Source organism: Ochlerotatus camptorhynchus, unplaced genomic scaffold, assembly GCF_037179485.1.
Source record: "Ochlerotatus camptorhynchus isolate MF236.1 unplaced genomic scaffold, CSIRO-AGI_Acam_v1.1 ptg000431l, whole genome shotgun sequence".
Lineage (NCBI taxonomy): Eukaryota > Metazoa > Arthropoda > Insecta > Diptera > Culicidae > Ochlerotatus > Ochlerotatus camptorhynchus.
In genome coordinates, this window is record NW_027040917.1 from 438,973 (window position 1) to 461,659 (window position 22,687).

The window sequence follows — 22,687 nt, forward strand, 5'->3', positions numbered from 1 at the left end:
TTAAAGGAATATCCGTTGGTTTCATATCGATTGGTAACGGAGGGTTAAGGGAGTTTTGTAGATGTTGAAGAAACGTTGCATGAGATACATGATATTCTTTCTGACATCCTTCCTAGACAGCAAGAAATATTCAAAAGATCTCCATATAGACGAAGATATAAGTAAAGTTCTCTGGATATTTTTCCAAGACTTCAGGTTCATCAAGTTCTGAGGATCTCCAACTGCTTAAAAATTCAAATATTCTATCAAGACAGTAGTTTGTTAAGAAAGTATTCAAACGTTTCCAGTTAATTGAATCTGATCGAATCTTGAATGATGAATCTAGATTGTATGGAATTTTTTGTACATTCTTCATAGGATAAACCCGGTCTTGGTGATTTAGATATATTGTTAAGAATTAGCACTCCAGTAGCTGAATTCCAGGCATAAATTTCAACGAAGAGATAAAAATTTCTACATATATCTAATATGCATAAATATCTTTCTTGTCAATGAAATTAATGCCCGGAATTCAGCAGCAGGATAGTCTGAATGGATTAGAACATTGAAAAATCCCTTTTTTTTTGTTTTTGTTTGATTAAATAAATTGAAAACACTGAAAATTTTTACTTGTTTAGAATACGTGTAAATAATAAATTGGTATCCAATAAGTTTAACCAAAACTAACTCCATTTAAAATTTTTTAAAATATCATAATGCTTTTATAAAAATAAATTCAAACCTGAATGCTGGAAATAAAATGTACAACCCTTCATTCTTCAAACACATCGTTTAACCTTTGATTTTAAATTCCAGATAAAAGAACAAACAACATGCAGGTTGATTCTCAAAAGTAATTATAATTATCAAACTTAACAAGATCATTCTGAGTGTACAATTCAGTTCCATTTTTGCGACACTAGACTAGAGATTGAGGGATTCGCATCAATGATGCAAACATCATAAGAAGTATTTTTTCTACAGCTGGGTTTCACGCTTGTGATGGCCAGAAACATGAAGCTGTTGTTCATACTGTTGTTGCTCAAATTGGTGCTCTTGATGATGACGGAATGCTTGCTCGAGACGGTCATGATGGTCATCATCGTGATGGCGCTGATCCTCGTAATGGTGATGATGATGATGATGGTGATGATGGACATTACGACGCTGTTCTTCGCTATCATCGTGCTCATCCTTGTGCTGAACCAATTGTTCAGGAACCGGAACAGACGAATGCTGGATCTGGTAATGCTGTTCTTCAGCTTGGTGGTGATTATGCTCATTGTGGTGACCATCATGAGCAGGTTCAGAAGAGTATCCAGTCAACTTCAGTGCAGCTGAATTTTGCTGAACATGTTTGTGACTGTCTTGATTCTTTTGGTAATCATGATGATGATGATGATGATGCTTTTCAAGCAGCACTGGTTTCTCAATAATATCAGCAAAGGGTTTTGGGACTTCAACCTTGTGGACATGCGTGACTGGAACCTTCTTCTCAACTTCTACGTGCACTGGACGATCAACGTGTTTGACGACTTCCTTCTCGATGTACACCGGAAATGGTTTCGAGACATGGACCGCGTATGGTTTCGGCACTTCCACATGGACTTTGTGGACTACTGGAACCTTGACTTCCACGGGGTATGGGACGTAACGGTTGACATGGACGGGAACCTTCTTTTCAACGAAGACTGAAACTTTCTTTTCCACTTCGACGGGATATGGGACGGGACGATCAACATGAACCTTCTTTTCTACGTAGAAAGGGACTTTCTTTTCGACCTCAACTGGATACGGCACTTTGACTGGGTATGGAACTGGACGATCCACATGCACTGGAACCTTCTTCTCAATGTAGACTGGAACCTTGCGCTCAACTTCAACACGGTATGGCACTGGGCGGTCTACATGGACAGGCACCTTCTTTTCGGTGATGGTGTGCTTCTCAATTTCAACCTTGTAAGGAACTGGAACCTTCTTGGTGATCATAGTATGCTTCTCATCCCTCCAGTCGTAGGTCATGTGCTGGTGAGCATGATTATTAAAGTTTTTCAAATCATCTAAGCTTGCTGGAGCTTCGAATCTATAAGCTGGTCGGAATTCACTTAACATTTCTTGATGATGCGAAAATCCATGACCATAATCACTAAGACCACGTTTCTCCTGCTGTTTGGTCTCCTCGTTGGCTTCAGCTTCTTTTTCGGTATCCACTTCCTTGGTCGGGTTTTCGATCGCTGCTCCCAACGCAATGGCCAGAGCCATTGATAAAACAACAAATTTCTATTGAAAAAACAGAAAGAAAATCATACAATTAATTCACTGAACAATCACAATCACTTCTTCTGATCACACAAACCTTCATATTAGTCTCAGTTGTACCAATTTTTTGCACTACCAAATCCGGTGAACGATCGCAATCGAATGATGCTCTACTGCATCAGCCACAAGCCATTTATACTGTATCAATTTCTTCATCTGGATCTTTTTGCCAAAAGCACAATTTCCGCTCGCACTTAACTGGGTGATATCAACCCGCAAGCGATTTTCGTTTATGACCTAGGCGAGAAGAGTATTCCAAAACAAAACAAAAACGACCGAAAAATAAATTTAGTTACATGTGCAAGTGCGGAGAACGCGTGAAATAATAGAATTAAGGATCTTGATTTAAAATTTTCAGCTTCAAATATGCTTGTTTGTCTCACGCATCGATTTAATATGGAAATTAATTGATAAAAATGTTTTTTCTTGCTTATAATTATTTCATAATTATAATATTTCTCAAGTTGAGAATCATGATAATATTATGATAATCTCAACACGGCACCCCTAATAAAAAATAACCATAAACGAACGATAACCCAAATCATCGAATTATTCAACAAATGGTTTGGATGATACTCAGAACACGTCGTTAAGCAAATTAACCATACAATTTTTATTAGGGACGCTATCAATTTAAATCCGGAAATCCGCAATTCCAGTATTTTTTCCGGATATCCGGATATTGATTGTTATGATTTAACAACTGAATTTCTTTATACATTACGAATGCATGGCCCAAATTATTTGGAAATAGGGGAATTTACGTATTCTCAGCAACCTAAGCAGCGACCTTCTTTCTATAGCCTTTTTCTCTATGGAACGCACACATATGCAGTATTGGTTTGTTTACAATCTTTTGCTGCCAGCTGCTCTAACAATTTCAGTCGAAAGAATTGTCAAAAACTGTTTTGAAACGCTTTTACAAAGCTCCAATCTTCTCTAGTGAGAGCGAGTATTGTCGGCAACCAGTTTTTCTTCGGCAACCGTTCCATTTGAACTACACGTAAATCTGCTGTTCTATTATCGGCAACTCGAAATCAGCTACAATTTGTAGTGCGTGTGTTTCATTTCAAGAAAACCTTGCTAGATTGCTTTTTCTTAGTGGTAAAAATATAGTCAAATTGAAGCTGAAAACATAAAGAATCGTTTGCATGCATTCAGCGAAGTGTTTTCGTAAGAAAATCCAGTGAAAATAGTGTTTCAATTTGGGTTGCCGAAAATAGTCTGGCATGCCGAAGCCGTCATTTCCCCTACATAGAGTTCAACTTGACCAACAAATAAACGATTGCATTAAAAACCCCCTGCTAATCTCTCAGGTTTCAATTTTCCCCTACACTGCATCGCCTCCCTTCTTTCCTTTACATAACGTCGGTCTCTGCTCCGCAATCTAGTGCCAATATCACCGACGGACATTGATTGCCATGCATTGACGGCAGTCGAAGGTGCAGGAAGGCAGCTTCCACACCTGCGTAGGATATCGCACCCATTCAAACCCATTCCCTTCCGAAGGAAGACGTGACCAGACCTCCGACCTCGGCTGGCATTGAACCCAGACCCATTTGGGTGCGAAAGCAGTCACGCTTACCACTACATCACCGGCGCCGGCTGTCGCCTCCCTACATGTAAAGGTTCTGAATAGCTGAGCAGAATGCACATTTTCCCCCAATTTATAAAAATTATTCCATACAAGCAATTTTTTTTCCTGGCCCATGAAATTGCAGTGTCCCAGTCAACGATCGGGCGTATATTTTCACAACACACTGCATCTAGGCTAGTTACTACAGAACCCATGATATTTTTTTATTTTGCGAATCCATACCAGCACTCCTACAATTCTTTTTACCGTCCACACTTTTTCACTGCCGTTACTCCTCCATAGTTTCCCCGTAGGTACGGAACGGCGTGCAGCAACAGCAAGGACCGGTTTTATTTACAGCAATTATTATTGCTCTATTTTTCATTCTGTTTTCCCATTTTCACATGAATTTATTACGTCGGAATTGGCATTCTTGCAGTTGTCCCGATTGTGGCTGGTTGGTCCGGTGTTTTTGGACTTTGTGGACGCAGATTTGTTTTTTTTTTCTGCACATCAGATTGTCTGCCTGCTGGAATGTGGGAAATTAATTTACATGCCGATAGTGGTGGTGGAAAAGCACCAGAGATGTTATAGATGATATAGGGTGTCCCAGAATGTCTAAGCATGATTTTGAAAAAAACGACAACGTAACGCTGTTTACAGCAAATTCGATTTTTATTTCGCTACTGATTAGCTTCAGCCCTCCCCAAGGACATGGAGGTTGACGGAACTGAAGCAAAGGTTTATGTTTAATTTCTTTATATTTGCAACGATGATGATTTCCTATAGTTACACATATCACCATCTTAATGCTTCAGTATGCCTTAAACGATTAAATCTTGGTTGTTAATAGAACTTCCATGATGAAATCGGCTGCGGGCGGGTGTTTGGCGTATAGAGCCTGTCAATTTCGCTTTCAGAGTGTCGCAGTCAGCGGTTTTTATCATTCGTGAGCGCTCGCGATTCGTAGAATCATTGATTGTGACTGCAAGTGGATTTGGCGGGTTTTGTGTGTCGGACGCTTGCTTTTTGGCCTCTTATTGTGTCTAACATGTGCAGAGTATCATTGTAGCGTCTAATGGTTTTGAGATTCCTGGTTGCGTGAAATATATTTGTGAGAATATCTTTTTGAGATTTTAGAAGTCACGTTTTGTTTGTAGTTGATATTTTATTTCTGTCATGTAATTATAGTAAATAATAGTTATTCAATAATAGATAGTTCATCCATATATTCGTACTTTGACGCGAAGTGCTGTGGATTATGAGATGCTCGATGACCCTGGAGGGATCGATTTTGCTTACTGAGCAGAAAATCATGCATTTAACCCCAAGCTCTTCCACAGCCCAATAAACCGCCACATTAACCTCGGAAACTATTTGCATATCAAGCGAAAACGTAGTCCTGTACTGTCGCAAAGCGTTATGGTTTTGAGATGCTCGATGATCCTGGAGCGATCGTTTTTGCTTACTGAGCAGAAAATCATGGGTTTAGATTGTTACCAATGTTTACTCCCCAGCATTATTCCTGAAAGTAGTCTAACAGAAAATTTCAGAAGATCGTGTCCAATCTACGAAGTATATCATAACAACGCTAACGCTAACGCTACTGATTAGCTTCAGCACAGATGACTTTCCAACAATGTTGGATACTTTTCTTGTCTTTCGCAAACTTTGTAACGGAATCTGATGCCTTTACATGTTTCCGTAAATATGCTTTGGTCAGGGCACAAAAGGTTCCATTAGCCTGGCTTGGGTTCAGTTTGGCGGATTCATCTCCTTGAGTACGAATTGGACCTTGTTGTCTTTATACCAGGTTTGTCATTGTCTCCGTTGTCACAAATGGTTTGGAAAGCATACCACATGCACAAATGGCTTGCCAAACCATAGCCTTTTACCAAATGTTTCGATAAAAATCGACTTTTCCGTGTCCTCAACACTTCAACCATCACGACCGGTGTACTACTTTTTTTTTTTATTATAGTCACTTTAACGCTCTTGGGTCATTCGTGACTTGTCTGGGGGTGAGATTTGAACTCGTGACTTTGACGTGAGAGGTATGGTACTGATCACCAGGGAGATTTTTGTAATCAAATGTAACGTATGATTCATCGACCATAATCACGCACATCGATTTTCCGCATAGAAATTGGTCGTATAACTTCCGAGCCCTCGGTTTGACGGATGTGGCTGGTTTTCCACTCCGCTTTGGCTTCTTCTGCTTATTATATGTGTTTAGACCGTTTAGACTCATTCTTGCCTTGGCCCGCTGGACGTTACTCTTCGAGGATCCCACTTTTTTAGCCACGTCTCGAACCGATGCACTTTTCTTGCGAGTGAAAGCTTGTGCGATTTTCCGGTCCAGATTTCGGTCAACAGGGTTCGGTTTACGTTCAGATTTTTGCTTGTCCTGGAAAGTTGCTTCATCACCATACTTCCGAATCGCGTTTCGAACGGCTCCGATGCGATGCTTACACCTTCCAATTTCGCTAATTGACTCAGAGAAATGTTGGGGATAGTACACCATTTGTGCACGATCTGTGTGCTCTTTTGCGGAGAAATGCTTCGCACTGTTACGGAAATGTAAAGAACCGACACTTGCGATACACGAAACTGTTTGTCGAAATGTGTAACACTTATTTTATTACTGATGTTGATGTTGTCATCATCATGGCATAAAAACACCCGGACGGTTTAAGTGTTTGATACTGAATGAGTTGCTTTATTCAAGAAAACTTAACTCTAACTCTGCATAATTCTACATAAGTTTATAAATGAAGGAGGTGCCTGGACTACTCGTTCAGACCAATCAGTAGTTGCCTGTTGGTGATCGATATGTATTGGTATGTAAATGGAATAATTGCGACATGTGCTAAAAGGTTGCTTCTCGCAGCAGAGTCCCAGGCTGCACGGAGGTCTATAATTCGATCTACTTGCTAGTGTGGGACTTCTGCGTATGATGCACACATAATGGTGCAATTGATTTATTGATAGAACTAAACATGTGCATAGTTAACATATGTGGATAAAGTGGTTCGTGAGAACCACTTGAAAAGAATGCAGAAGAATCAGAGTCCGCATCGTGCTCTCTTGCCGTGCGGATCTATTTGCTTTTTGCTTAAGGAAGTGTTACTACTACCTAAAGCTACAACAAATTTAAACAGCACTTTTCAGTGCTCAACCTGTAAAAATTTTCTACCTTGTTCAACTCCTCTTATTCCTCTTCGATCCTTGTTTGGACCCTACCCGAGGTAATCCTTCTTGGATATCGATTTGGAAAATTCCTCTTCGATCCTTCAGATTCTTATAGTAATCTGCTTGGAAGTCGATTTGGATAAAAAATTTACTGCCGCCATGGCGCCTAAACGCAAAAGAAAGGGGCAAGCTCTTGACCCCCCTTCTGAAGAAATTAATTTGAGTAATCAATTTGATTTGCTCACGGATGATGAGAATGATCCATCATCCAAGAAAAATTCTAGTAAACTTTCCCGGCTTAATGCCAAGAAGGAAAAGATTCCCCCTATTGTGATAACCACTACCGATTTCCATGCTCTTCGCATGGAACTTTTGAATTTCGTGAAAGTTAAGTTTTCACTACAAATTGGACGTCGGGGTGAATGCCGTGTATTGGCTGAAACCTTGGACGGATTTAAATGTCTTCTCAAGTATCTTACTGAGAAGAAGCACAAATTTTTTACTTACGACACCAAAACTGAACGTGTGTTCAAGGTTGTCATGAAAGGACTGCCCAGTGGTGAATCCCTGGATCAGATCAAAGATGAACTGGCAAAATTACTTGGAGTTGTGCCACTCCAAGTAATCAAAATGAAAATGAAATCCCGTCCTGGCGATTCGCGCAACGGGATTTCTAATGATTTTTATTTAGTTCACTTCAAGTCTAGTGAACTAAACAACCTTAAGGCCTTAGAAAAAGCTAGCCTTATGCTCCATGTCCGAGTGAAGTGGGAACACTTCAGGAAGACTGGAGGAAATTTCCAAAACCTCACTCAGTGCCGTAAGTGCCAGGGATGGGGTCACGGAACTAAAAATTGCTACATGCCAGCTAAATGCATGAATTGTGGTGATTCCTCTCACGCAAAGGACGACTGTCCTGTGAAGGAAGATCCTAAGAAATTTAAATGTTCAAATTGTGGTGAAAACCACAAATCCAATTTTTGGGAATGTAAGACTCGCAAAGCGATCCTACAATCTCGTTCTAACCGACAGGTAGGAAACGCTCCACGTTTCCGACCAGGTACAAATTCCTCTGCTGTTAACAACGGTCAGCGAGGATCAAATTCTACATTCGTACCCGTAGGTACAAATTTCACCCCTGCTTCAAATGTTTCATCTGTACCTACTCCCCTCGCTGCTAACAATGTTCAGCGAGTTAATGGAGCTACCTATGCTGCTATTGCACCGGGTAGAAATCAAAATACTAACCAACGTTCTAACGGAAATTTTGACAATTTTGACTTAGGAAGCATTACTGCCCCTAAAATGGAATTTTTACAGAATTCATTAATTGACATGATTTCTGATATGCTTAAATCTAACTCCATGTTTGATGCTATTCAAACTGGAGTAAAATTTGCTAATAATATTGTCATGACTTTAAAATTCAGTAATGGATTTTAAAGCATTAAACATTTTAAATTGGAATGCTCGATCTCTTAAAGATAATGAAGACGAGCTATTTAATTTTTTGAGAGTTCATAACGTGCATATTGCCGTTATAACTGAAACGTTCCTTAAACCTGACCATAAGGTTAAGAAGGACGCAAATTACTTGATTTATAGAAATGATCGTCTTGATGGACCCTGTGGTGGCGTTGCCATCATTATTCATAGACGAATCAAGCATAAAATTCTTTCCTCATTTGAAACCAAAGTTTTTGAAACTTTGGGAGTTTCTGTTGAAACAAAATTTGGACAACTTACGTTTATAGCTGCCTATTTGCCATTCCAATGCGTAGGCCAGCAAAAGAATTTTCTCAAGGGTGACCTCCAGAAACTTACCCGTCATAGGTCTAAATTCTTTATTATTGGTGATTTTAATGCAAAACACCGTTCATGGAATAATGCTCAAAGCAATTCCAATGGTAATATTCTGTTTGATGATTGTTCTGCAGGTTATTACACTATTCAATATCCAAACAGCCCAACATGCTTTTCTTCTGCAAGAAATCCCTCAACTATTGATTTGGTCTTAACTGATTCATGTCATCTTTGTAGCCAATTGGTTACCCATGCTGACTTCGGTTCTGATCACCTTCCAGTAACTTTTGAAATATCCCAAGAAATAATTTCTAATCCCAACAGCTTTACTTTCAATTACCATAGGGCTGATTGGGAGCAATATCGAACATTTATGGAATATAACTTCGATCCAAACATTCCTTTGCAAACCAAAGATGAAATTAATTATGCTCTTGAATCTCTGACTACTTCTATAGTTGAAGCAAGAGCTGCCTCAGTACCAAAATGCGAGGTTAAATTCGATTCAATTATAATAGACGATGATCTTCAGCTCTTGATCCGTCTTAAAAATGTCCGTAGGAGACAATTTCAAAGAACACGCGATCCTGCCATGAAGGTTATCTGGCGGGATTTGCAAAAACAAAATAAAAAGCGATTCTCTGCCCTGAGGAACAAAACTTTTGAAAATAATATTTCTAAATTAGACCCAAGTTCCAAACCCTTTTGGAAACTCACAAAAATTTTGAAAAAACCTCAAAAGCCAATTCCAGCGCTTAAAGAAGGTGATAAAATTTTGATCACAAATTTGGAAAAAGCTCAGAAACTTGCTAAGCAATTCGAGAGTTCCCATAATTTCAGTTTAAGTCTTACTAGTCCTATTGAGAATCAGGTTGCTCGGGATTTTCGGAATATTTTCTCTCAGGAAAATATTTTTGATGATTCCTGGGGGACTGATTTGGACGAAGTAAGGTCTATAACTAAAAAATTTCAAAATATGAAAGCTCCAGGTGATGATGGAATTTTCTATATCCTCATCAAAAAACTCCCAGAGAGTACCTTGTCTTTCCTGGTAAAATTATTTAACAGATGTTTCCATTTGGCATACTTTCCTGATAAATGGAAAAATGCAAAAGTTGTTCCAATTTTGAAGCCGGATAAAAATCCAGCTGAAGCTTCTAGCTACCGTCCAATAAGTTTGCTTTCTTCAATAAGTAAACTTTTTGAAAAAATAATTTTGAATAGAATGATGCTTCACATCAATACGAACTCAATTTTTGCAGATGAGCAGTTTGGATTTCGCCATGGGCATTCAACTACTCATCAACTCTTAAGAGTTACCAATTTAATTCGTTCAAACAAATCTGAAGGCCACTCAACTGGAGTTGCTCTTCTAGACATAGAAAAAGCATTCGACAGTGTTTGGCATGAAGGTTTGATTGCTAAATTGAAAAAGTTTAATTTTCCACTTTACATTATGAAATTAGTTCAAAATTATTTAACTGACAGAACTCTGCAGGTAAATTATCAAAATTCCAAATCTAATCGACTACCTGTTAGAGCAGGAGTTCCTCAGGATAGCATTCTTGGGCCTATATTGTATAACATTTTCACTTCGGACCTCCCTGATTTGCCTCAGGGTTGCCACAAATCTTTGTTCGCTGATGACACAGGCATTTCCGCTAAAGGAAGAAGTCTTCGTGTTATTTGCAGCAGACTTCAGAAAAGTTTAGATATTTTCTCTTCTTATTTACAAAAATGGAAGATTTCTCCCAACGCTTCCAAAACTCAACTTATAATATTTCCACATAAGCCCAGGGCTTCCTTTTTGAAACCTAGTAGTAGTCACATAGTCACTATGAACGGAGTTCCAATTTCCTGGTCAAACCAAGTGAAATATCTTGGATTAGTACTTGACCATAAATTAACTTTTAAAGATCACATTGAGGGCATTCAAGCCAAATGTAACAAATATATAAAATGTTTGTATCCTCTTATTAACAGGAAATCCAAACTTTGCCTGACGAATAAACTTCTAATATTTAAACAAGTTTTTAGACCGGCCATGCTTTACGCTGTGCCAATATGGTCTAGTTGTTGCACTACCAGGAAAAAAGCACTTCAAAGGATTCAGAACAAAATTCTGAAGATGATTTTGAAGTTGCCTCCCTGGTACAGTACTACCGAAGTACATAGAATTTCGAATGTTGAGACTTTAGCACAAATGTCCAACAAAATAATTAATAATTTCCGGCAAAAATCGTTACAATCCTCAATTGCAACGATTAATTCCCTTTATACTTAGATAAGATTTAGTTTTAGTTATTTAGTTTTAAGCTCTCAATTGTTATACTGACATGCAGGTTTAAAAAACCTGTTTAAAATACTGAATGGCCAAGACAGGAACAATGTAAAAACACTTAGATATATATCATAACAATTAAGGCTGGTAAGTTACTGTAGTAACTGGAGCACCTAGGTTAAAAATGAAATGTAATTTATTTTGAATTTGGAACAAATAAAGAGTTAAAAAAAAAAAAAAAAAAAAAAAAAAAAAAAAAAAAAAAAAAAATGCAGAAGAATTATTGTATTGATTGATTATAGAGATGTGATATGATAGCTTATCAAAAATGTAAACAATGATTCAGCGTGATACTCAGCTGCTAAAACGTCATCTGAAACAAGCAGGGGTGTTCCAAAGTCGTGCTTAGACATTCTGGAACACCCTTTAGATGGAATGAATGCAGTTTGTGTGACGATTGACATAGAAGTGAATGAATTAAAGTTCTTTTTTTTTTCAAATTTGGAATGACGATATGTGTGACAATCCATGTGGATCAGTTACGAATTTTTCACTTATACGCCTTGTTCATGTGATGCATTGAAATCTATGTTAAGGATAAATACATCAATGAAACATGTAACCAATCAAATTCTGCAATGATACAATCCAAACACATTAAATTATCTACCTTTTTTTAAACTTTTTATTTGTTTTAATTTAAAATAAGCTACATTTTAACCTAGGTGTTCCAGCTACTATAGCAACTTACCAGCCTCTTTATTGTTATGATATATATCTAAGTGTTTTTACATTGCTCCTGCATTGCTAATTCAAAATTAATAAATAAATAAGCAGTACTGCACCAGGGAGGCAACTTCAAATACATCTTCAGAACTTTGTTCTGAATCCTTTGAAGTGCTTTTTTCCTGGTAGTGCAACAAATTGACCATATTGGCACACCGTAAAGCATGGTCGGTCTAAAAACTTTTTTTTTTAATATTAGATGTTTATTCGTCAGGCAAAGTTTGGATTTACTGTTTAAAAAGAGGATACAAACATACAAATGAGATCTTGAAAAGCTTATTTTTGGTCAAGTGCTAATCCAAGATATTTCACTTGACTTGACCAAGAAATTGGGGAACTCTAGCTGTATTAATACCTTTCATAGTTTGTATTGAAACAATTAGTTCATAGTGACATCGCGTAAATTTCTGCGATATCTAGCGCACGCGTTGTTAACGCTAGGTTTGGCATAAATCTACACGATATTATGCAGGCAAGCTTGCAAACAATTTCGTTATTTATGCCAACTTTAGCTCAAAATTAAGTGAGGGGAGATTTTACGCGACAGTTAAAATTCAGTATTTTTTCTGTATGTAACTACTACTAGGTTTCAAAAAGGAAGCTCTAGGCTTACGTGGAAATATGTTAAGTTGAGTTTTAGAAGCTTTAAGAGAAATCGTCCATTTTTATTAATAAGAAGAGAAAATATCTAAACTTTTTTGCAGTCTGCTGCAAATAACACGAAGATTTCTTCCATTAGCGGACATGCCTGTGTCATCAGCGAACAAAGATTTGTGGCAACCTTGAGGCAAATCAGGGAGGTTCAAAGTGAAAATTTTACACAATGTAGGCCCAAAAATGCTACCCTGAGGAACGCCAGCTCTAACAGGTAGTCGTTCAGATTTGGAATTTTGATAATTTACCTGCAGAGTTCTGTCAGTTGAATAATTTTGAACTAATTTCATAATATACAGCGGAAAATTAAACTTTTTCAATTTAGCAGTCATACCTTCATGCCAGTCGAATGCTTTTTCTATGTCTAGAAGAGCAACTCCAGTTGAGTAGCCTTCAGATTTGTTTGAACGAATTAAATTGGTAGCTCTTAAGAGTTGATGAGTAGTTGAATGCCCATGGCAAAATCCAAACTGCTCATCTGCAAAAATTGAGTTTGTATTGATGTGAAGCATCATTCTATTTTAAATTATCTTTTCAAAAAGTTTACATATTGAAGAAAGTAAACTTATTGGACGGTAGCTAGAAGCTTCAGCTAGATTTTTATCCGGCTTCAAAATTGGAACAACTTTTGCATTTTTCCATTTATCAGGAAAGTATGCCAAATGGAAACATCTGTTGAATAATTTTACCAAGAAAGACAAGGTACCCTGGGAGTTTTTTTTACGGGGGTTATAACAAATTCATTATCACCAGGAGGTTTCATATTTTTCATTTTTTTTTTTTTTTATTGATCTTACTTCGTCCAAAGCAGTCGCACAGGAATCATTAAAAATATTTTCCCGAGAACAAATAGTCAGATAATCTGAAGCAACCTGATTCTCAATAAGACTAGTAAGATCAAAACTGAAATTATGTGGACTCTTGAATTGTTTAGCAAGTTGCTGAGCTTTTTCCGAATTTGTGATCAAAATTTTACCGCTTTTGAGGTTTTTTAAAATTTTTGTGAGCTTCCAAAAGGGTTTGGAACTTGGATCTAATTTCGAAACATTATTTTCAAAAGTTTTGTTCCTCAGGGCAATGAATCGCTTCTTAATTTGTTTTTGCAAATCCCGCCAGATAACTTTCATTGCAGGATCGCGTATTCTTTGATATTGCCTCCTTTGAACATTTTTAAGACGCATCAAGAGCTGAAGATCTTCGTGTATTATAATTGAATCGAATCTAACCTCGCATTTTGGTACTAAGGCAGCTCTTGCTTTAATTATAGAAGAAGTTCATGTTAGATAGTATTTCCATACTAAAAGGGCACAAACGGTACGTAGTATGGAGAGTTAGACACCATTGATTTTAAGTTGATCCTAACCATATAGAAGCTTTATTTCTTCAGCAAAGTTGTTCAGTGGGTCAAAGACTTCTGGTTGATGGACACAAGTTCAGAATTTTCTCACTGAGATTTTTGTCATATAGAAGGTTACATTCTTCAGCAAGTCTGTTTATTAGGTCAAGGACTTTTGATTGGTGGACAGAAGTGCAGGATTTTCACACCACACGGCGCTGGTGTTCAAGTGAATTTCCTGTTTCTCACTGCGCGGAGCTAGTGTTCAAGTGAATCAGTATATTTGTTCAGTGGATCAAGGAATTTTGGTTGGTATATGTCCAGAATTTTATCACTATGCGGCACTAGTGTGCAAGTGAATTTCTTGTACATGCTATATCTTGACATCTTTGGATTTTGTTTTCTGCAAATTTGTTCGGAGGTTCAGAACTTACTCATTACGCGACGCTAGTGTGAAAATGATAACCTTCACTCTTGGTTGCGCTTGTACTTGCCTGGAGGGAATATGTTGCCAAGCTTGGTGATCGGGTGTCGTCTTCGTTTCTAGTAAAGTCCGGGCAACTCGGGGGCAACTTGACAGCTCTCCAGTATATTGCCAGTGTACCCCGACAATTTGGTGCTGGTGGTTCTGTCAAACTCATAAATTTCAGAAGTGTTATCTGAAAGGGCGAGTACGGAAATGATGTACTGTAAACAAAATTAAAGTTTAAAATTCATCTTATTGTCGCGCGCACATGCGACGTTAGCGACATAAGAACTCCAGTGATGCCAGTTAAAAAAAATCGTAGTATGCACAATACAGTATCAGTTTATGAAAAATTTTATTTTTTATTTTGTGTACCGTATATGAGCAGTATAGAACCAAAAGGTTATACATATGATTTGTAAAACGAAAATAGATGATTGTCATCGAATTAATGAGAACAAATGAGAATTGAACAAGGATACTTTCGGTGTTTTCAACGCTATTGCTATTATCGTCGATGATGAACAAAGAAAGAATGGTTTTGTAGTGAGTAAGAGTGTACTAATTATAAGCAGCTAGTACTGCAAAATGTACAATTTGAGGTACTAGCATAAAAGAGTACAACTTTAGTACAACGGTGTACTTTGTACGTATGTCGAAGGCCTCAAATGAATTTAAGCTAAATATGTGATATATTGTTCAATTTCACTTAATTTTAAATATCGTGCTACAACGGATCTGCGACCATTACTTATGTGCAAAAATCTTCAGAGCTCAATTTCAGCTGATATTCTAGAAAATTCTGATTAACAATCACTTCACTTATATGAACACTACATTTTTCAGAAGTCTTCATGGTATTTGTATTGTCCTTGTCACTATGCCCATAACTGTGTAACTAAATAATAGAGCATACAAATTTATGGACTCATCTACTTCTTGAGACTTCAAGTTTGGTGAGGAATCGAATTTGACTACCTTCGTAATACTGACGACGTTGGGCTGGACCGCTGTTATTACGATTTCAACTTCTGCAATGAACCCCTTATCAACGCCCGGATAGGCTCGATAGACTGGACGACGCTTTTGACTGATTGTGACATTGACGATGCTGTTTTCCGGTTTTATGGAGCCATATTCGATATCATCCACGAATATACTCCTATTCGACGACATTGCCTCCGTGTTCACTACAATCAATCATGGTGGACCACGGAACTTAGGAACCTCCGAAACAGGTTACGGAGAGCATTTAAACGTCTTTTCAAACAACGGACTGAGGAAAACAGGCGATTACTTCACGACATGGAGGAGCACTACACCAGCCGGTTGAACACAGTTTTCCATGAATATGTATTGCGCATTGAGTCGAAGGCAAAGTAGGATCCATCGTCTTTTTGGACCTACGTGAAGAAACTTAGGCGGAATGGCGGTATACCACTCGATGTGTCCTATAAAGAAGCTCGTGCTGACTCCGCGGAAGAAGTTTCTGATCTCTTCGCAAAATTCTTCAAGGATGTTTTTTCGACTACCCCTCCCACTCATTCTCCGGATGATCGTCGTGACTGGATTAGCAGCATAGCTCATTACAACTTGCCGCAGTTGGATGTATCTGTTGAAGAGGTGATGAAAGTTCTTTCATCTGTAGATCCTTCTAAAGGCCCTGGTCCAGACTGTTTGCCGCCATCGTTCATTAAGAAATTTTCTGCACACGCTAACTCCAGAGTACCCATTAAGTGAGTATCTTGTACTCATTTTTTGAACTGGTTCTAAAATGTCAAAAAATGATTATTTTCGTAATATTGAATTATTCATAACTGATTCAGTGCGAAGTGACGCCATTTTTAAAAACGCAGAAGCAAGCGCAGCGTGGAAGTATAAATCGTCAAATATATTTTTTGAACTTTTTATTGCACTTCTAAGTGCAGAATCTTCCCTGGCCGAGCAACTTGCAAGATACGTTGCGTATAAGGTTGAGCAAGGTGCACCTGTAGCACCACATCGTTGTCACAACTAAAAAAATTAAAGATTTTGTTGATATTGTTAGCGTAAAAAACTATGAAACATAGAACAAGATAATCGGTTAACCGATTGAGTGTTATGTTTCTGGAATCCTTTAAAGCTGACAATGCAGACTGAAATTTGTTTGTTGGTTACATTTTCATCATCCACTAAATAAACAATGTTTTATTATCAATGAAGAAATCGATATGTTTTGAAGTTGAGTTTTGTTTGATGATTTTAAATTGAATCTCCGGAGACGAACCAGCCAATGGCCGAGCCAGTCTCTTTAATAAAGTAACCTAATCCATTTTAAATTGAATTTTGACGTAGTTATGATTGATGATAATGAGCCCTATAAAGATTTTTTCTTAAAAATGGGTACTTTTTACACATTACCGAAAAAGAACGATGATTCAAAATTACCCAATTTATGAAGTACTCGTCAAATACTCATTAATGAGTAAAGTTGGTTTTACTCATTTCATGAGTTAAGCCATTTTCTTCGAAATGCGTACTTTTTTACTCATTAATGGGTACTTGAGGGTTAGCGTGCATCTCTCGCTTCACCTGTGTCGATTATCTTCAATCGTTCGCTAGTTAGTGGTGTTTTCCCCACAATGTGGAAGGTTGCGTCCATCACACCTATTCACAAAGCTGGAAACATCCACAACGTTGAAAATTATCGCGGAATTTCGATTCTAAGCTGCCTCCCAAAAGCTCTGGAGAAGATCGTATATGAGGTCGTATATCAAGCGGTTAGGCCAATAATTACCGAACATCAGCACGGCTTCGTGAGGAAACGCTCTACAACAACCAACTTAATGGTGTTTGTCAACTCGCTGATCAGCTCCATTGAAAAACGACGACAAGTTGATGCGATCTACGTGGACTTCAGTAAGGCGTTCGATAGGGTTCCACATGTGCTTGCAGTGGACAAAATGAGGTGTATGGGATTACCTAATTGGACCACGAAGTGGCTATAGTCTTACTTAACTGACCGCTCAGCCTATGTGAGCATTAACGGTGTTAATTCGCCTAGTTTCGAGATACCCTCTGGTGTTCCCCAAGGTAGCCATTTGGAGCCTTTAATTTTCATCCTGTTCTTGAACGATCTGTGTAGTCGACTGTGTTCTTCGAAACTTATGTTCGCCGAGGACTTAAAGATCTTTCGTACAATTAAGTCAAGACTTGACTGTTGCGCACTCCAGAAGGATATTGATTCCCTTTTGCGCTGGTGTACCTTGAAGGGTATGCAGGTTAATGTACCAAAATGCTGCGCAATATCTTTTAGCCGTTCACGCGAGCCCTTACGACATGACTATAGGTTAGGACTCAGTAGTTTGCTCTTCGTTTCTTCAGTTAAGGATTTGGGTGTTATCATCGACTCTAAAGTCAGATTCAATGAGCACATCTCCATGATAACTGCTAAAGCATTCGCCACATTAGGTTTCTTGAAACGAAACACAAACGCATTCCAGGACATCTACGCGCTGAAATCACTATACTGTGCTCTCGTCCGCAGTCTTCTAGAGTATGCTGTTGTTGTGTAGGCACCCTTTCTCGCTATTCAAGCTAACAGAATTGAAGCCATTCAGCGAAACTTCGTAAGATATGCTTTACGTGTTCTGCCCTGGAACGATTCGGTAAATTTGCCGCCTTACGAAGAACGGTGCAGGCTGATTGACCTGGACATGTTGGCAGCAAGGAGGAAACTACTTCAGCGACTCTTCGTGTTTGGATTGCTTAACGGTGACGTGGATTGCAACTCTCTTGTGAGCCAAATCTACATCAATGCTCCTCAAAGAGTTCTACGTAGTTACACGCTTCTGTGGCAACCTACCCATCGGACCAACTATGGATTCAACGAACCGTGGACTTTGTGCTGTCGTGTGTTTAATGAAACGTTTGATGTATATGATTTTAACATTAGTAAGTCTACTTACAGACATAGAATTCGACACCTAGCCTAGAAAATATCTGTACAACATTATGTTGAAGATTTAATTAAATAAATAAATAACGTTAATGATACGGACGGATGTAGCAAAAGATAATCACTTTAATTAATTCGTTTTACAAGCTCACTATGAATATTTTTTATGAGACCCTTATTTGATTTATCAAGATATTGCGATGATTGTTTACTGCATCCTGTTTACATGCTCATTAGGAGTCTATTTTTAAGCCGTTCATAATATCTTCCAACTTTGAAATATTTGTGGTGATTATTGAGTATTTTCAGTTTAATTTCCGAAGTCTTGCATGTCAGAAAAAAACACAAGAACACAAGAATAGAGATTTTACCGTCCGGTTGTATTGGTGCGATATGTGAGAACGTGTTAGTGAATATCCGAGGAAAATACATAACAAATTGCTGTCAAACCCATTTTTGCAGATCAAATTTCATACATTTTTACGTTAGCCAAATAACAACTTTACACGACGGTGCACCCACTAGTGTGCGTGCGTTAAACTTCACTAATCTCTATAGAGAAACACGGGAAAGTCAACTTTTGTTTATTCATATGGTAAACCTTTATCGCACCACTATGATCAAAAAAAGAAATCTGTAGGGTGATTATATTGCAGAGGAAAATAAAATAGGAGACAGCAAAGTATTTTTATTGCCATTTGATTATATAAGAAAATGAACCTCCATCAATCGGTTTCAATTTGTTTGAATTATTTCATTTCACCCCGAAAATTATAAATTCGCTCTTATCATATAGCATTCTTGCTTGTTTGACATCCACACATGGAGAAACAAAAAGTTGGATTCCCATAGAGAAATGCCATTGAGGCGGTGAAGGACAATCCCTTTGTTTATGTTGTGTGGCGACATCTATACTATTTGCAAGTGGGTACGTGAAACTAAGGTTATCTGTCACCTTGCCGGGGACTTGAGTCCGGGGTACCATACGGCAGCCATATTGTACCATTCCTTGTCCTGCTGTACATGAACAGTGTTAACAACGTCCTGAAATGCCTAAAAAAACCTTAAACTACCGACCTCAAGCTATAGACCAGATCACGAAATCTTTTAACCTTACTTTTTTACAGATATTGGTGCCTTTGTTTACGTGGACGTAGTGTTTTTTCAGCTCAGTGAATATACGCATGCTAAATTCCTCATCCAGGACCAAGTGTGGTCTTATTTACGAAATGCCGGAAGATGTTAAGCGGAGATATGCATAGAGAATAAGTGTAATCAATTCGATGGACCCATATCGCATTCAGACTAACACGGTGAATATTCCATCAACGGTGACTATCGGCCATGTAGTGCAGTACTTACTGAACCACCGATCACCATTTTCCGGAAACCAAAATCAACTGCCGGAAGAGCCTAGAAGTCTACAAAAATTTGAATCGGGTTATGTTAGCTCCGTTGAAGGACTTCTTGTTGGCGATCTGTTTGTTGTCCGAGGAAAGCTGAGCTTTTAACTAAAATAATATTAATTAATATATTTATACATTTATTTGTCTGCATCAACAGGTTGTGTATAGCCCCAATGATGATTTAATTAACTTATATAGGTAAGTCAAAAAATAAAAACTAAGAATAAAATACATAAATAAAACACACAATCATTCACGGTTAACTGTGCCAGAAAAGAACGATGAGAAGTATCTTCGTAGCAGCTGTCGAGGCATTTGGATATCGAAGATGCCCGAGACTCGATTGAACACTCGTTGTAGCCCACCTATTGCACCGTTCATGCCATAGTTTGTGCGCTGAAGTGGCAATCTCAGCATAACGTTGTTACGTAGCGCACGGAATTGGACGTTTATGTTGACTTACCCCAAGATTGCACTGCAATCAATTCTACCTTGTAAAGTGTCCGCAATGAACAGGGCCCTAGAGGTGTCTCTTCTAGTTCGGAGGGGCTCCAGATCAATCAGCTGGCAACGACTTTCATAGCTGGGCAGATGAAATGGGTCTCTCCAAGGCAGCTTCCACAGAGCGAATCGAAGAAAACGGCGTTGAACGGACTCAACTCTCTCAGCACCATTGTTGTAGTTTGTACTCCAGACCACAGAACAATATTCCAGAATGGATCGCACCAAGGAACAGTAGGGGAAACGCTCCTATAGTTGCGGTACGTTAGAAGCGTTAGGTTCCTATGGTTGTGTATGGAGTCTCCATACACAACTATAGGAACCTAACGCTTCTAACGTACCGCAACTATAGGAGCGTTTACCCTACAGTGACTTCAAACAGTAGATATCGGAGAAATTCTTTGCTATCCTGAAGATAAATCCCAATGTCCTAGACGCCTTGTCGACAACGTACGAGATGTGCTGCTTGTACGTAAGTTGAGAATCCAGAATAACACCCAGATCTTTCACATGGTTCACACGGTCGATTACAGTGCCGATAAGTTTGTATTCAAATGTGATTGGTTCTTTCTTCCGAGTAAAAGTGATCACTGAACACTTAGTGGGGTTAACCACCATTCGGTACAAATTACACCAGCTGGCAAAGGCTTCGAACTGACGTTGAAGGAAGTGACAGTCATCAATCGAGCGGATTCGTAGGTAGATTTTAAGATCGTCTGCATACGATAGTCGTGGGCCTTCGATGACCAAGTTCACGTCATTGAAGTAGAGTAAGAAAATCAAAGGTCCCAGGTGACTTCCTTGAGGTATTCCTGATGTAGCCAGATAGATATGGACCGGTTGTCACCAATGGCAACCATCAGTTGCCGATCACTGAGATATGAACGAAACCATCGCAAGAGGTTGCCGCTGACCCCAAGTCTATGCAACTTGGCAATCGCGATGGCATGGTTTAGCTTATCGAAGGCAGTGTTGCTGTACTATAGCAGTCGAGAAGGCTAACTGATCCTGTATGAAATACAGAGTGTACCGGGTCTGGGTAGAGAAAGCCGCTGTGAGATGGTTTCCAGGAAACGCCGGGTAGATTGAAGTCACCCAGAACGATTATCTCATCAATTGGTGTCGCACTCTCCATTATGGTGAAAACGGACCGGCAATGGGTATCGATAAGTTCGTTGTCACGAACCCAGTCAGGTACAATATACACCGCACATAGGTACAGTGTGCGATCGCTCAGTTCTATGGCCACCCAAACTTGTTCCACACAGTTCCACAAGACGTTTTCAATAGCTCTCGCCTTTAACCTGGAACGAACTGCCACGAGAACACCACCTCCAGTAGATTTCCGACTGTTTTTCGGATTTCTGTCACAGCGGAAAACCTCGTATTCGGATTCGAACACCTGGATGGAAAGCGTTCGAGAATCGAGCCAAGTCTCGACAAAAACGATGACATCGTAGCACCGGTCCGATACAGCTAGGTGGTAGTCAAGAACATCAGAATTCATTCCGCCTACATTTTGGTAGTAGAAAATGACGTCGTGTTTACTACGGTCGGTGGTCGCATGAGGTAAGGAAATTTCCCCTGGAAGTCATGGAAACATCAGGTGGCGAATGGACATGAACAATCTCAAGTGGATACTCGCCGTAGTGAGTAGGTTGGAAGACCCCCTCTCCACATCCAACCACAGGCCCGGAACGACTATGAAGATCGGAGGCGGCAGATGGCAGGACTGGGTCAGAGGGATTGGGGGCTTCCACAATGCTTTCTACAGCGCGTCCCAGGTTCCAATTAACAGGAGTAGAAGCATTTCCTCGATCGGTGACATCCAGGGTGCTGAAATTCAACTCGGCATCAGGCAGCGAATATTCAGAATAATATGTGTACTTGCCTGACATAGCAAGTTGGAAGACCCCCGATCCACATCTAAGCTCAGGGCCGGGACGACATTGATGTACGCTGGCAGGAATCGGCACGACTGAGTTAGAAGAACCGAGGACTTCCCAAGTGCTTTCTACGGTGCGTCCCGGTTGAAAATACTCATCGTTCGTTCCTGCGATGCGTCTATTTGTCCGAAGTGCAGCAGCAACAGGATTCATTTCATCATGGTCCGGACAGCTAATGATAACCTGGGTGCGGGAAAACTCGTCACGCAACGAAAAGCTCGAATCAAAACAGTACTTGCGTGTGCAAGCATGGTGGAAGACTCCCTTTCCACCACCAACTACAGCACCGAGACGGCTGTGATGAACGGAGGCTGCGATATGCCAGACTGGGTTGGGGCGATTGGGAGCTTCCATCAGGCTTTCTACGGTGCGTCTCGGTTGAATTTCTGGAAGTGTAAGCTGTCACTCCATAGGGGCAGCATTCGTCAATTGAGTGATTTTCAAGCTTCGTGAATCTTCGAACTCACGGAACTGGATACTCTCAGGCCAAGAGTCGCAAGAA

The 22,687-nt window shown here is 39.2% G+C and overlaps 1 protein-coding gene across 1 annotated transcript; it reads right to left on the reverse strand.

Annotated features, from left to right (window-relative positions):
- Positions 1 to 957: 957 nt before the first annotated feature.
- Positions 958 to 22,539, reverse strand: LOC135711306 (uncharacterized). Its single transcript, XM_065234095.1, has 3 exons — positions 21,885 to 22,539; positions 21,555 to 21,823; positions 958 to 2,259 (listed from the first exon to the last, which is right to left on the reverse strand). The coding sequence occupies exons 1-3, from the start codon at positions 22,537 to 22,539 to the stop codon at positions 958 to 960; spliced, it is 2,226 nt and encodes a 741-aa protein (XP_065090167.1).
- Between the last annotated feature and the right edge of the window lie 148 nt (positions 22,540 to 22,687).

Bases quoted from the DNA above. Each gene is read 5' to 3' on its own strand.
- LOC135711306 (XM_065234095.1), bottom strand. From the start codon at position 22,539: ATGGAAGCTCCCAATCGCCCCAACCCAGTCTGGCATATCGCAGCCTCC. The intron at 21,824-21,884 runs GCGAGTATCCAC...CATGACTTCCAG, and splicing joins CTTCCAACCTACTCACTACG to GGGAAATTTCCTTACCTCAT. The intron at 2,260-21,554 runs GTTCGTTCCAGG...TTTTTTCAATAG, and splicing joins GAGGTGGTGTTCTCGTGGCA to AAATTTGTTGTTTTATCAAT.